The sequence below is a fragment of the Aedes aegypti genome, chromosome 1 (assembly GCF_002204515.2).
Source record: "Aedes aegypti strain LVP_AGWG chromosome 1, AaegL5.0 Primary Assembly, whole genome shotgun sequence".
Lineage (NCBI taxonomy): Eukaryota > Metazoa > Arthropoda > Insecta > Diptera > Culicidae > Aedes > Aedes aegypti.
The window spans coordinates 237,921,665-237,937,309 of record NC_035107.1 but is presented as its reverse complement, the minus strand read 5'-3'; the positions used below and the strand labels follow the sequence as shown (position 1 = coordinate 237,937,309).

Sequence of the window (15,645 nt, the reverse complement as noted above, 5' to 3'; positions counted from 1 at the left end):
TGAAAATTTTCATCGGAGACCTGAGAATTTTCAGCAAAAGAATTCTAGGCGATATCCTACGGATTCCTAGCGAGATGCTTCAGAGACCTAGCGTTTTCCTATAGATTCGTTATGAGCACCTGAAGATTCCTATCAGGTTCTTTAGGTTCCATAATAGGATCCTGATATAAATGTTCCGTTAATTTCATAAGGTAGGTGTAAAATATATTATTTACGGATCTTGAGAAGTAGTTGTTTATGTTTGCCCTTTTGTTTGCAATCAATCATTCATTATGAAATGCTTAACTTTATCAGGAAAATACATTAGAGGAGCAATAAACTCATCAAATTTTGTCAAATTTAGCTTTAGTCTTAAAGTTAAACTGATTTATAATGTTTATTAAATAAAAACAAACTAATGCCGTTTTGCAATACCCAGCGCTTTTATTTTGCAAATATGTCTTTCTAAGAATACAGTAATACATTTTTTTTCATATTCTCTTCAGAAAATGGCCAGTTCTTGAATAAAATACACTTATGCGATTATTGATGTCACATAGCTCACTCATACAAATAGTACTATAAAACTTCTAAAAAATCAAAAAAAGCTTAAAAAGTATGTAGAACGTTTTCCAAAATAAAACATTACGGGGTTTTAGATTCACAGCATACTTAGTAGAACCCTTCGGAATACTGCTTCAAAGTGAACCGTTCCGAAGTCTCGATGTGATATGTCTCCACAAGGATGATGCAGTAACACTCTAATCATGTTTTCGAAACCAATAGTTGAAAAATAAAATTTTAAATATGGGTCCCGATTTTGGCACGGTTCCGTTTTTGGCAACTGAAAATTTCGATTTTGTTGCCAAAAACGGAATCCCACTGTATATACATTTGTTCATTAGTTCTTTTTTTACAGCCTTTTTTGTACTGCGGTCATATATGACCGCGCCGGCCCCAAAGGGTTAAGGGATTTTTCGTGCATAGACACTAGTGCATGTGCATAGCAAATCAGACCCATTTCCTACGGAAATTTTGTGACACTTATTTTAAACAGTGTACTGCGATAAGAAAAAAAATGAATTTGTTATCGATTTCTTTCTTGAATTTTGCACGTAAATTAGGGAATTGTAAAAGGAAAAATACTGGTTAAACTTTTTAAACAAAATCCCAAACGAAAAACTTAGAGAAATTTCTAGACAAATTAATTATAAAATGATTGCATAAATTCATAGATAGATATATAGATAGATTGATTTTTTTAACCGTCCTTGATATACATGAGCGGAATCTGGTGCACTGATGGTAATTCATGCAGCTATTACTATATATATTTGTTTAAACTCTTGAAAGATACCTGAACAGAATTCCTTGACAAGTTTCTCTAGGCAGATCACGCAAGCTACACCGGAGATTTCTTTCTGAAAATCATCAAACCACAAGTTTTAGATTTATTAGTTAGTCATTAGTTATACTAAGCACTTTTCTGGTTATCCTACTTACATTCTACTCTTTCCTATGAGTCTTTGTCAATGTTAATAAACCTCTTTCTTAGCTTAGCTTCAACTAAACGATAAGCTCGTTTTCTTAGCACTAGTAATCTGTCAACAAATTGCTGATTTTGTTCTTCATTTCTTATCGCTTGACCAGAGTCATTCAATTTCGTTCAAACAATTTAAGCACACTTTCACTTTGTCCTTTATGAAACACTAAATACTCATTAGAATGTCTTCCTCCTTCACGCGTTTTAACTTAACCTATTGAAATTGTTCATCAACTGGACGTTTTCTGTTGTACAAATTTGTCAGTAGTAGCTGCACCAAAGTTTTCACGATACAAAGGAATGTATTTCTAGTTTTCCATCATGCAGTGGGCGGAAGACCGCGTTTGCTTTTGTCCATTGCAGGTGGCGGAGGAGATTCTCGTCTAAAGATTCCAAGTTTGACGACTTCGTCGTTGTTGGTGAGATTATTTCGGTGCTTCGACGTTCTGATTCGGCGGGGTCAGTAATCGCCTCCATTCATGTAGGTCATCTCGTCGCCCCAGTCGGACGTTTGCGGAGGCTCGTTGTAGCAGCAGGACTTTTTAAGCAGGAATGTTACGTGCTTCTGACGGAGAACGCAAATGTACAGGATGAATGGAGCTTGTAAGGCGTTCACGACGATGTGGGTGTAGAGCAGAGCGTCGTAGTGCAGCCAGGAGAGGATCAGGAACAGCCACGAAATGCTCATGACTAGGAAGATCAGCGAGAACATCACGAAACTGAAAGATGCAGAATGGATTGGTAAAGTGTTGGACTCATTGTCGATTTTAATAAATGTACTTACTTTCCCTTAAGTTTATGGTGTATCCTACCGTAGGTGTTCATTCGGTTGATGAACTTCATTGTGGTGACGTAGAAAAAGATGTTCACCAGAATGATAAATGCGATCGGCGTGAAGAACACGGCGATGCCCAACCAACCGATGTTGTCCTGATCTTCGAAGATGCTGGAGCTCTTCTTTGCGTTGGGACCGTCCAGGAAGAAGTGCGAGAATATCGCCACCGATGCCATGGTAGCTGTGGCACCCCACGCGTATCCAGAATACCAACAGTATTTCCGACCATCGGTAACTCGTAGAAAGACATTCCGGGCTCGGAACGTTTTCCATATGTAGTATCCCATACTGTTCAGCCAGAAGAATGCAGCAAGTAAACTGATGTAGAAGAAGGAATCCGCCACGACAAAGCTCACGTGACTGCTAAACTCGGTGAAGATCCGGACCAGGTCCGCAGCTTGACTGATTATGAGACAAACCGTGATGGATGTGACGATGTTCCCCACAAGGTCTCTGCAAATAGAAGGCGTGATATAAAAACTGCTAAACTCATCAAACTTAGCTACAAAACCTACCTCAAGGTGGGCAGCACAAAGTAGATAATCGCCACCACTAACAGGATTGCTATGGCCATCCCGTGGCATATCGGGTTGATAATCTTCCGAAGCAAAAAATCCGTGTCCGTCCATCGGATGGCCTTCTCCGGCGAGCAAACCGTGGCAAAAATGCCCTCCGGTTGCTTCTCATTACTACTCAACGCCTTGTCCAGGCAGTACTGGCCCTGTTCGTAGTCGTACTGGAAGGGGGCCTCCGTATGGATTCCAGCCACATAGAGGTGGTTCCACTCGTCCTCGGGCTCGTCCCTGGCGTGGGGATCCAGTATCAGGTGACGCACTTTCCCGTCCGGGAAGAGAATCAACTTATCCTCGCTCTGTGGTTCATATTGTTGTTTGCGCGGAGAATGGGGGAGAAGTGGAAGATGGACAGACAAAATGAACAAGTAATTTAACGCTTGTCAGACCACGTGAGCGGTCGCTGAGGTTTCACTCTGCTTTGCAGGGCTGGTAGCAGGTCTCTTTTACGAGATTTGGTCTGTTTTTAATGGAAGTTTCTAAAAAGTCTATGTTTATAATGGAATGTCATTAAAGTCTCTTTTATACCAAAATGATCTCTGAAGTCGCTTATTTTAAATGAATCCTGGTTTAAAATTATAGAAGCTCCAGAGATTCTTAGGCGACTTTTCTACAAGTTCTTCGCGAATTCTTCTAATAACTTCTTCAGTGTGTTTTTCTCAGAATATTTTAAGTAAATCATCGAGGGATCTCTCCAGCAATACTTCTAGAGACTTCTCTATCAATTTTTCAAAAAATCGATACTCAATGGAATTTTCTCACATTTTTTTTAGGAAAAATAATAAGCACTGCTTTACTAGTTATCATTGAAATTATTCTGAAAAAATATCCTTCAGTTATTGTGCACCGATCCGCAAAGGTTTATCCCAAATATTTTGAAGAAAAAATCTGGTACATATCATATTCAGTAGTAGCACATACGCATGTATGGTACGACGGTCCAAATTTCATGGTCTTATCGGAATATTTACGAGAGCATAATTGATTCTTCATCCAGATCTAAATAGACATCATTCCAAAAATCAAACATAAAAATATCCTTGTTTCTGGTGTTACGCCCCAACCGGGATAGAGCCTACTTCTCAGCTCAATGTCATCATGAGAATTTCTACTGTTGTTTACTGCAAGCTTCATTTGCTGAAGACTATATTTACACGAATATTTGGTACAAAGATACTCTATGCTCTGGTAAGTCAAGAACATTTCCAATCCAAAAAGATCCGGAGCGATTCGTAACCATGCCTCTCAAGCTTGGTCTTGCTGAAAAGCTGCGGGTTTACCGCTACGGCTATATGGGCCTCCCAAACATAAAATTATTATATCCGAAAAAATGGTAATACCATCGAATGGCCGGACACTTCGAAAGCCGGATAATCCATAATTAGGATGTCTTTTACATTCTCCATAAAAGTTAATGAAAAAAAGTATTTTTGGGTTATTTAAGGCCGGTGTCCGGGATTCGAAGCATTGAATCAACACGGTATAAGGAATTGGCATCTTTCGACAAGTCATAATTTATGTTTTTTGCCTATTGGTAAAAATACATTTTATTAGTGACGAATTGTAAATTTTGACATAAATCGAAATTTTGGGTCGAGATATCTCCAGAGACTATTTTAGAGATTTCTCCAGGAATTCTTTCGAAGATTCCTCCATAGATTTCACCAGAAATTCCTCAAAAATTATTTCTATCGTGATCCCTACAGCGATTTCTACAGTGCTACCCCTGTCAGTTTTGTCAAAGAATCCTCCAGGAAGAACTTTTTTTCGCTACCAGACCGGTTCAAATAGGACTCCAGAAATACCTTCAGCAATTCGTTCAGGAACTTCGCCAAGTGTTCCTCCTGTAATTCTCCCAAGGATTATTCCAGAAATCTATGAAGGCATATTTCTAAAGGGATTCCTATAGCGATTTCGCCAATAGTTTCTATAGAAGTTTCTGCCGAAATGCCTCCAGTGATTTCACCATAGATTCCTCCAGCAAAACCTTCACTGATATTTCTCCAGGAATTTCTTCAAGGATTCCTCAGGAAACATTATTGCGGAGATTACTTCAAGGACTCTTTCAGAGATTCTTCCAAAGATTCTTCAAGCGATTTATCCTGATATTCCTCCAGAAACACCTCTAAGGGTTCCTCTAGGAAAATCTCTAAAGGGATTTTTGCAGAAATGTCTTCAAGGCTTTCTCCAGGTTACACTACGACAATTTTTTAAAGGATTGCTTCAGATATTTCTCCAACAAGTCCACTCGAGATTCCTCTAGGAATTATTCCTGAAATTTTCTCCAAAGATCTTTCCAGCAAATCTTCCGAAGATTCCATCGAAAATTCATCTAGGAAGTCTGCAAAAATAATTTCATTAGTTCCTATAGAGATTCCTCAAGAGTTTCCTTCAGGAATTCTCCCAGGAAAATCACTACATGGATTATTCTAATGATTATTCCAGGTAATCCTACAGAAAATATTGAATTCCTGCAGGGATTCCATAAAAAAAGAATAAGAAGTCCTCCAGGGTTTCCGAAGTGTATATTTTAAGACATTTTTCCAGGAGATCCCTTTCTGAAGAAGTGTGTTTGCACCGATTTTTATATTAACCCTCTAATATCCAAATTTTTATTTTCGATCTAAATATCATTTTTAATTATCTAAAATCGTTCGAAACACGTTTTGGGCAATGATTTATTTTTATTCGCAAATTTATGAATTTTGCTTTTTGATTTTTATAATTTTTATTTTGAAACATCCCTGTTATTTTTCATTTTTTCTTGAAGCCTCTAATAGTTACTGATTTTTTTGTTTTCCGTGTAATTAACGGAAAAACAGGTTTGGAATTATTTTAATACCACCAAGCTCTTCTTCTGTTATAGATTGATAGTAGAAAAATATAAAAGGTCCGATTTTCTATATTACACGTTAAATAAACCCCAGGCATTTGAAAGTTATATAAGAATACAATTTTTCAAACAATTTTCAAAAATACAAAAAAGTTTCAAAAGTCGTAAAAAACTTTTCTTAAATACGTGTTATGAGTCAAGGTTTAAGCCTGAAATAAAATCATTTTGATTTCCGACCTACGAAAAAATACACAAAATTCCAAAGTGTACCCCGTCTAAAGGCGGGGTTGGGTATTAGAGGGTTAAGGTGATGATGCATAGAAGCATAACCTCGAATGTTCAAGGGCACAAATCTAGAGCATTAGACAACTGTTAGTGCTGAAAAATTAACTCACTGGTCACTCGCTGGTGTTTAATCGATAAAATTGTTAGCTCGAACGGTTGTCTTGTTCTCTAGATTTGTGCTCTTGAAAATTCGAGGTTTGTTTTCGAAGCATCTTACTTTTAAAGACTGCGTAGATGAAAAGCATATGTCATTAAAATATACAGTCGATTCTCTACCACCTCATTCCTGGAACAATTTCTAGAGGAAGCTATTAGAAGCTTTCTGGAGCAATTCCTTGAGCTTGAGCTTGAGCTTGATTGGCCGCCCGTGGTTGCTACTCCAGTATCGCCAGATCAGCTGCGCTTACTCAAGGAACCAACCAGATGACTGCTTGGGATTACAGACAACCTCAGTGTATGAGTGTTGGTGATCTTCTATTTTAGGCAACAATGGTGCCTGACACGTCAGAATGCAGACCAATGAGGGGAAGGGGAAGGAGTTGATGATGCATTCAACTTGCTCCCACGGTAAACCGTATATACCACTGCGTCTACGCCAGTGGTTAGCAGACTGCCTATGTATCAAGCGTAAGGAAAGGCTTGATGAAAGAATGGAAGGCGAAGGGAAACGGTTTATTTCTGTCCGTCTCGGGTTCTAGCAAATGCTATGAACTGTGATAGATCAACTACCATATATTAGGAGTGGTAGATAGAAGCAAGTGAAAGATACAACTACGAAGTACGAAGTAGGAAAGTAGGAAAGGGGCGGGCCTGGGATTGAACCCATGACCTTCTGCTTATGAAGCAGAAGCGGTATCCATTAGACCACCAACCTCGATAGAAGCTTTCTGGAGCAATTCCAGAAGAAAAAGCTGGAAAAATCTCTGTAGCAATCCCAGGAGGAGTCTCTGGAGAAACTCCTTTTTGAAGGGTAATCTAGGTTTATTACTGATGAACTCCTGGAGGCATCTCTAGAGGAATCCCTGGAGAATCCTTGAAGGTATCTCAGAAATTAAAAAAAACACTGTAGAGATTTTGCTGGTGGAATCCCTAGAGAAATCCCGGGAAAATCTGAAGAAATTGTTAGGATAATTTCTAATGCATTTCCTACAAAAATTCATGGAAAAATTTCAAGAGGAACTCTTAGAAGAATCCCTTCCCTGCATGATTTTTTGGATCCCTAGACCGATTTTCTAGAGAGATCCTTAGAGTAAGTCATGTAGTGTTTTCCTGGTGGTAACTCAGGGATAATTCCTGTATAAAATTTTTGAGTAACCCCTTGAGTAACTCGTGAGTTGTAGAACACCTGGAGGAATGCCTGGTAAAATCTCTGGAGTGAGTCGTGGAAGAACCCCGGAAAAAAACTTCGGAATAATTCCTAAACGAATCTCGATAGGACTACTTGAGGATATTTTTGTATGTATCCGTGGAGAAATTCTCGGAGGAAATACTAAAGAAATATGTTGACCACGCCCGACCGGTAAGTGAACGGTAGGTAACGTTGGTCACGATACCAATGTCTAAAAATAACATTGTGCGATTACGGAATCGTCATCTGCTCACACATCTCATCAACTATCTGCTCACACATCCCATTCAACTCCTTTCAAATTGGCTTTAGCTGGCTAAATGAAAAGCGGCAAATTGAATTAGGACGTTGATGAGATGAAGTCTACATGTACACGACGATGTATGTGTTAAATGGAGATGTACAACTGTGCAAGAAATCTATGTTTGATTTTTTGCATGATATCTATTTAGATCTGGATGAAAAATCAAGAATTTGAGCTGTCGTGTGCTGGAACTATATTCTGGTTTGAAAACGTCCACATCACACCCTACACGGAATCGATTCCAGAATACTCCGAACATATCCGGCCAGATCTAGTTGTTGGTCCTCTTGATGCTTGATGTTGATGCTCTCGTAAATCGGAATGAAAAACCATGAAATTTGAACCATCGTGACATACATGTGTATAAACTACTGGATGTGATATGTAGCATTTCCTTACAAAACAGGGTCCAGGTATCCTCGTGTCATTGAATGGTTCTATCCTAGAATTCCATATTTTTCATATAAAGCGAAAAGAACGAAAATCGGTTCATTTTTTGCCCTGATTCCAAGCGGATGTTTTCTATGAAATTTTAGGTGGAATCATGGAAGAATCATAAATGAATTCCTTGAGGACTTAGGACTCTGGAGTAATTTCTGGAATGATCCTTGTAAATATTTTAAGACTAAACTTTGTGAGGTATCTTGGCATCAAAAGTAAAATGTAAAATAAATACCTAAATTAATGTTTGCTGGAATTCATGAAAAAATACATACAATAAAACTAGTAGTACTCAATACTTGTCATAATGTCACGAAAAATTCCCAAAATTGAAGTCTAGTCGGACTATTTAAAAAATCCTTAGAAATTCTTATCTCCTAGTTTTCGTTTGATTTGTTTTTATTTTATTGGTTCCTGTTTAGTCTCTTTCTGGTTTCTGTTCGGTCTCTGTTTGGTTCCTGTCTGGTCTCTTTTGGGGCTCTTTTTCAGGCATGCGGTCTCTAAAGTTCCTATTTCTAAGACACTCAGTCGCTACCAGCCCTGACATCAGGAGCAGACTCATCAGCATCATCTTCGTCGTCGTCATCCAGTATAAGCATCACCTGGGTTATGACACACGCTATGTGACATCAAAGCTAAAAGCCTGAGATGATCCCACCACAACGTACACATGGGGGCGTTCAGGTGTGGTGATGACACTGCTCCTGCTGATGACGACGACGAAAGCTTGACGTTTTAGAGGAAAATCTTACCTTTTCGTAGTGGAAGATGGGCCACTTTTGCATGCTGCCACAATCAGGTGCTCCGATTATGTACTTGACGGACTCGACCTGGACGTTCTGCTCGCCGTTGCGACCGGTGAACTCCGGCACCCATAGGGCTGAAGAGATGAAAGAGAAAATGTGCGAGTTAATTAAACTGGCAGTAGGCAAATCATTCTTTAGATGTCCATTTGTTGTAGGACAGAGCGTTCAAAACTGAGTTCAGGCGATATATTTCTGAATTGACGCCTCCTAAACGGGATGCTATCCATTATTAACGCATTTCTATTATTGTGTTTTTGAATAGATTCACATGTGAAACAATCGCACTTCCAATCCCTCAATAAGTTTCTCATATAAAAATATAGCATCCAACCCACTTCCTACAGAATCACAATGAAACCAAATTTGCATACAAAACCTGAGTCGCACAATCCCGCCATAAGCAAACACAATATCCAGGATATCCTACATCGAGCCACAGAGTGCCACAGACCGCGACCCAGCTCCTCCTCTTCTACTAGCCGGGTGCAACAGAACGGAAAATCAATCCGGTCAGACTCTTTCGGCTCCTGCACTCGATCCCAGCCTATACCTACCTACGGCACATAGTAAGCAGCTGATCAACAAACGCCGATCCACGTGCCACAGCTGCAGCAGCAAAGTTGCAGCACTAGGGTGGGCCGTAATAAATAAACTACGAAAATCTAAAGTCGCACCCCCACATTTGTTTACTTGGACCCTCAGAAGATGCTGTGAACATTTGTGCAGAATTTGTCAAATCTAAGGAAAAGGCTAAATAAGCTTGAAGTTTGTATGGAGAAAATCTGCAAACTGTAAACTGTTTCAATTACTTTTAGGCCATAGATACGCTGTAGTCTATGAAATTCTTTCAATAATGACTTAAAGATTCTCCTATCAATAGAGAACAAACCCGAAACCATTTCGTTAGAAAAAAAGGTTATACTCTGGAGAAACTGAAATACGGTTTTGAACAAAATCAGAGCACTTTTGAAAAAAACCTTTCTCTGCGGAGCTGCTGGTTCCACCTCATAAAGGGATCGAAATCTTCCCATGGTATAACGTGTTTTGTTTCCTAATGGAAAAACTGGTCTCATCTATATTAATTGGAGAATGTTCAAATCAATGTTGAAAGAAATTTATCGACTACAGCACCATTAATTAATTGATAATCTATTGATAATTGGAATTGGAATCTTTTTCCCATATATTTCGTAAATTGTCTCCATACAAACTCCAAGTTCGTATAGCCTCCTTCCTTTTAGAGTAAACGAATTTTGTTCAAACCTTCAAAATAGCTTCTGGGGGTCCAAATGAACGAATTTGGGAGCTTTAGGTGTGTGTAGTTCGATCATTATGGGCAACCCTATTGCAGCACCCTTTTTTCGTTATTTCATCTTTATAGATTTTTTGCATTCCGAACGGAAGGGAAAATCCACACAGAACTCTACTTTTTTGCTTCCTTCGCCTGGTATATTTAGTAAGCATCAGCATGCATAACGCAGGTCGCATTATCATCGAATGGGGAGAGAAAGAGAGTGCAACGCTTCTTCATATCCTTCCCGTTCGGTTTTGTTGTATGTATGCAATGCATTTTTTAACTGATGCACAAAACCTCGCTTACCGGTTCTTGCTCCTTCGGGATCATCTTTCCCCGGTATTACATTTTGGCCGACTATGAGGGCCATGACGATGACTGCAGAGAAGAAAACTATGAACGTATTTCAATCTTCTTGGTACGATGTTTTCGCTGGTACCCAACATGTCAGTCAAGCAAAAACGATAGATTTCGAAAGTATTCATACCCACAACGGATCCCAAACTTCTCGATATTTTCCCTGTAACACCCCAAGTATGGGTCCCTGAATCCGGGTTCCACTGAAGAAACCGATGTCGTTATATTTTAATAGTTTAATGCATTTTCAAAAGCTACTGTTTTGGCATGCATCGAAGCGAGAACCACTTTCACAATCCAATATAAGCAGAATGTCGCTCAAAAAGAGCAGATTCACACATGGGTGCAGCCAGGATTTGGTGCAAACAGCCTCAACTTTTCACAAAATGAACATTTTTGGCATATTCAGCATATTTCTTTAGCGAATACTCTTGAAATTCTTCTGGGATTCAACAATGAATTACTCCATGAATTCCTATTCTCTACAACGGAAGGTCTATAGCCTCTATTTAACCAAAATGGTCTCTAAGTCTCTTTTTTTTCTTATTCCGCTTGCAATGAATCCTGCTATCGAATTCTCCCTGAGATACCTTCGGAGAGACTAATACGCGACTATTTCAAGAGTTCTTGAGGAATTTCTTTACATTTTTCTCGAGGAAAAGCATCAGGAATTCTTCTAGCGATTTCTACAAAGATTTCTTCAACCGCAATTTGAGGGATACCTCCAGAGATTCCTCAAAAAAATCATCAAGACCTCCACATAGTCACCCAGAATTCCTTCTGATAGCTTAAGTTGCCTTCGTACTTTGAGTACCATATCTTTCAATTTTAAAACTCATCATGTTTTATTCATGTTGAAAAAGTTATTATTTGATTTACATTGTCAAGAATTTACCATTGAATTTTTGAGGATCCCTGCTCATTGTAAAATATATGGTAATGAGCAGGCTGATTCATTGGTTAAGTTTGGTGTTGTTCGGGGTATAATTTACGATCGTAATATTTTTCCTTCTGAATATTATCGTAAATTTAAAACACATTCCCTTGATAATTGACAAACTTGTTGGAATAAAGGAAAATGGTGTTATTCAATTTGTCCAAAAGTCAATCATTCTCCTTGGTTTAGGAATATATCAGCAACTAGAAATTTTATTTGTTCATTTTCACGACTCATTTCAAATCATTATATTTGTAACAGTCATTTATATTGTATCAATATTGTGGACTCTAATTTATGTGAATGTGGTGAATCTTATGAAGACATTGATCATATTGTCCTTCAATGTTCAAGGTTTATTTTGCCAAGGAATACATTATTTAACACTTTAATAAATTACGGACATTCAATACCAGCATCTATTCGGGATATATTGGGTACAAAATGTTATCAAATACTTAAACTTTTATATATTTTTTTGAATAAGATTTCATATATTATTTGATATTTCTGCTTGTGTGTGTGTTTTTTTGCAGATATAAAGATGGATTCCTTTTTTGGTAGACCCCCTCCCTCATCCCGTCTCGGAAGCCACCCCATACCCCATTACTTAACTTGGATCCATGTTGCAGTTTATGGCTCTGCTATGGTTATTTTTTACCGTATGAGCCTTTAGTTTTTCTGTTATAACGTTATATGAAAAGATAAAGAGGTTTTGTGCCTCTTTGAGAAAGATTTCGAAAGAAAATCACTCAAAGGGGGTTTTCCCTCTTTCAAAATTTTGGTTAGATAAGTAAATAAATAAATAAATAATTCCTTCCACCGGGATTTTCAGGAATGCTTAGAGAAATTTCTTCAGAATTCGCTCCAGGAAATCCTTGACCACTCCAACGCTTCTATCTCTTGTAATTTTCACAAGGATAGTTGTGAAGATTATCCTTAAAGACTATCTCAGATTTTCCTTCAGATATTTTTCAACTAATTTCCCCAGTTGTTGCTATAGGAAATCTTCCAAAGATTATTACAAAAGTTTTTCCAAGAAATCCCACAAAGAAGCATTGCACGGTTTTTGAAGAAATTATTTTGTGAACTTTCCTATGCCAATTTTACCAGTTATTCTTTCAAGCATTTTCATGTAGTTTCCTTCAAGAATTCATCCACTTTACCTCCTGGGATTAATTAATATTTTCCCAGAATTTCGTCAATAAAGCCGACCTGGGATTCCATGAAGTTCCTCCAGAACTTTTTGTATGGGTTTCTCAAAATTTCATCTAAAGATTACTCAATCTGCAATCGAGTAATTGTTCATACATAATCTTCATGGAACCTACAAAAGTTCATTTAGGATTTGCCTAGGAAATCATCCACGATTTCCTCAAGAGAACAAGATTTCTACCATAGAATCTTGTGAGAGTCAATCAAGGATTACTTCAGAACTTAACAAAGTTTCAGCAGATGTTACTTTAGGATTTCCTTCTAAAATGTTTGAAAAAATATTTGACGTTTTCTTGGAGACATCCCTGAAAAAATTAGTTGCAGACTTCTTTGGGAAATTACTCGAACAGTTTTTTGAAGAATTTCTAAAGGAATTTTAGGATCACTTCCTGAATATCTTAGAGAAATTTTTGATTGGAAACTTAAAGAAATCCTAAACAACAATTTTGTCGGCAATCCTAGAAAATTCCTGGAGAAAATAATGTTGAAATTCTGGAAGACGTTCTAAACGAAAATTTTGGAGAAAGGAAAACTATGGTAGAATCATTGGATATATTCCTGGTGGGCTTAAGACTTTTATGAAAAAAAAACTGAAATGATCTTTGGAGAATACCTGGTGGAATCTTCTGTAGTAATTCTGAAGGCATCTAAACAGGCAGAAGGTGTCTAAAGTTCCTATTTTCATGACACTTTGTCGCCATGACACCTTCAAAAGTTCATCTGAGGATCCCTTCTTAGATTCTTCCAGAATTACTACCATCAGCTCAAGTAATCTATGTATTTTCCCCCCAGATCACGGTTGTTCCTCTAAACATTCTAAAATGAAGAATCAAAGAATTTGCTTTTTGTAATCTTCATGTCATTGCTTGTTTTCATAGCTTGTATAATTCAGAATTTTATTAGTAAGTTTACCAAAAGAGTCATCAAAAATGTTCACAGCAGTTTCTTCTAGAATTTCTGCTAAAATATCTTGTACTAAAGGTCCCGGCAAATTTCGTCTTGCCAAAAAGTATGCTGTTGAAAAAAGTCATGAAATGTCCCATACAAATTATCTGTTTTTATACAGTTTTATCTCGATATCGAGTTAGAGAACTATACTGAAAGTTGGTTTTCATGGCTAACTCGATGGTCCCTTGGTTCGCATTTGCACTGGTTTTGTGTTTTGTAACTCGATACCTCCCTAACTCGATGGTCCCTTCAATATCGAATTATGGAGAGTTGACTGTACTATTCTGGAAACTTCCTAAACTTATTTTTCACACAAACACGCTGGAGTTCTAGACAAATGAAACAGTGGAAACATTTTCCAAACCCATTGACCCGTTCTCATGCCAACTCGTGACAAACAAACACCATTCTATAGAGCTTAGTGACATTTTGACACACGTAGACTAGCATACGCTCGTCATACACAGTTTGTTTTTGTTTTCCTCAAAGAAACTTGCACACACTTTCCAGACTCATCAAAATGCATATGGAAATATTACCCAACTTCCAAAATTTACACCCGGATTCTGGGTGTTTTTCGAGACAGAGTACATATTGTTTTCCTCTAAGGTTCACAACTACATCTACACTAGGGCACCCATACCATTGGGCATGATAATCACTATTTCTATCTATATAGATTAATTTCCTATGTTACAGGTCGGACTCGATTATCCGGAGTATCGATTTTTTTTTTCACTCCGGATAATCGAATCCTCCGGATAATCGAATCACTAAGAAAAAATTGAAATCTTCGGTAAAAGAACTTAAATATTATCTTTTTTTGTTGTTTAATTTATATGATGCGGTGGCGTAGCCAGAAATCATTTCTAGGAACAGTATGGGTCTTTACAAGAAAAAGAATTTTTTTGACCAGCATACACAAAAAACCACTTTTTCAACCCCCCCCCCCCCTTTTCTTAAATACGTTTAAAACTGCAAAACCATTCATATTGTATATTGCAATACCAAATTATCTCAGATTAATGCATAAAAATTGACAAACAAGAACATCAAAAAATCGAATTCCGGATAATCGAGTCTAAAATTCCGGATAATCGAATCCCGGATAATCGAGTCTCCGGATAATCGAGTCCGACCTGTATTTTTTATAGAATCCGAAAATTCCGAGTATTGCCCTTCTCAGGGTGTAATAGTTAATGCATAATGCAATTCTGAGTAGTATCCTGAAAAAATGTATATACATAAAAATGGAATGGTGTTTGTATGTCATGAAATGGCTTGAGAATGACTGAGTGCACTTACATGGTGCTTTCGCTGTTGCATTCATCTAGAGTTCCGAAGTGTTTGTGTGAAGAAAAAGTTCTGGAAAGTCTCCGGAATAGTAGGGAAATCGGGAGAAATTTAATCTGTTATTTTACAGGAGACTTCATAGTTTTTCAAAAGCCTACTCAAGACGAAACCCTGGAGGAAAGTTCCAAAAAAAAGAAAGAATTCTGGAAAAAACTTCCGGTTTTTTTTCTTCGACATACAAAACCTTGGAAAAACAAACCAGCACAATTTTTGAAACCTCTGAAAGAATTTCTCGAAGAACTTATTATACATTCTATTAGACAACTTAAAGATAAGTTATTTCATGAAACTCCTGTAACAATCTGTGGTGGAAACGTTGGGAATCCTTAGAAAATTTCTAAGAAATTGCTATTGAAATTCTTTTATAATGGCATCAAGATACTTTCTGGAGAGAATGTCATATACGTACAAACATTTCTAGTGCAACACCAAAAATTATTCTTAGAAAAAAGGCTGAATGAACCACTTAGGAATTCTTAAGAAACTTTATAAAAAAATGCTTGGAAAAATCGCTAATAGTATTTGTTTGGAAATCCCTGCCTATAGAAACGCTTTTATGTGTCATTAGTGAGTGCCTTGAAAAATTCATGGAAAC

General features: G+C 37.6%; 2 protein-coding genes across 2 annotated transcripts in view; one reads left to right on the top strand and one right to left on the bottom strand.

Annotated features, from left to right (window-relative positions):
- LOC5578530 (intron-binding protein aquarius) overlaps positions 1–15,645 on the top strand; it is a 303,684-nt gene that overhangs the window by 22,435 nt on the left and 265,604 nt on the right. The window lies entirely within an intron of this gene.
- LOC5574921 (probable G-protein coupled receptor Mth-like 5) overlaps positions 1,423–15,645 on the bottom strand; it is an 82,368-nt gene continuing 68,145 nt past the window's right edge. Inside the window, exons 3-6 of the mRNA XM_021837322.1 lie at positions 8,893–9,020; positions 2,873–3,228; positions 2,307–2,810; positions 1,423–2,241 (exon numbers count right to left, since the gene is read on the bottom strand). Coding sequence (XP_021693014.1) covers positions 1,983–2,241; positions 2,307–2,810; positions 2,873–3,228; positions 8,893–9,020 — 1,247 coding nt within the window. The 3' untranslated portion in view covers positions 1,423–1,982. The remainder of the gene's footprint in view (positions 2,242–2,306; positions 2,811–2,872; positions 3,229–8,892; positions 9,021–15,645) is intronic.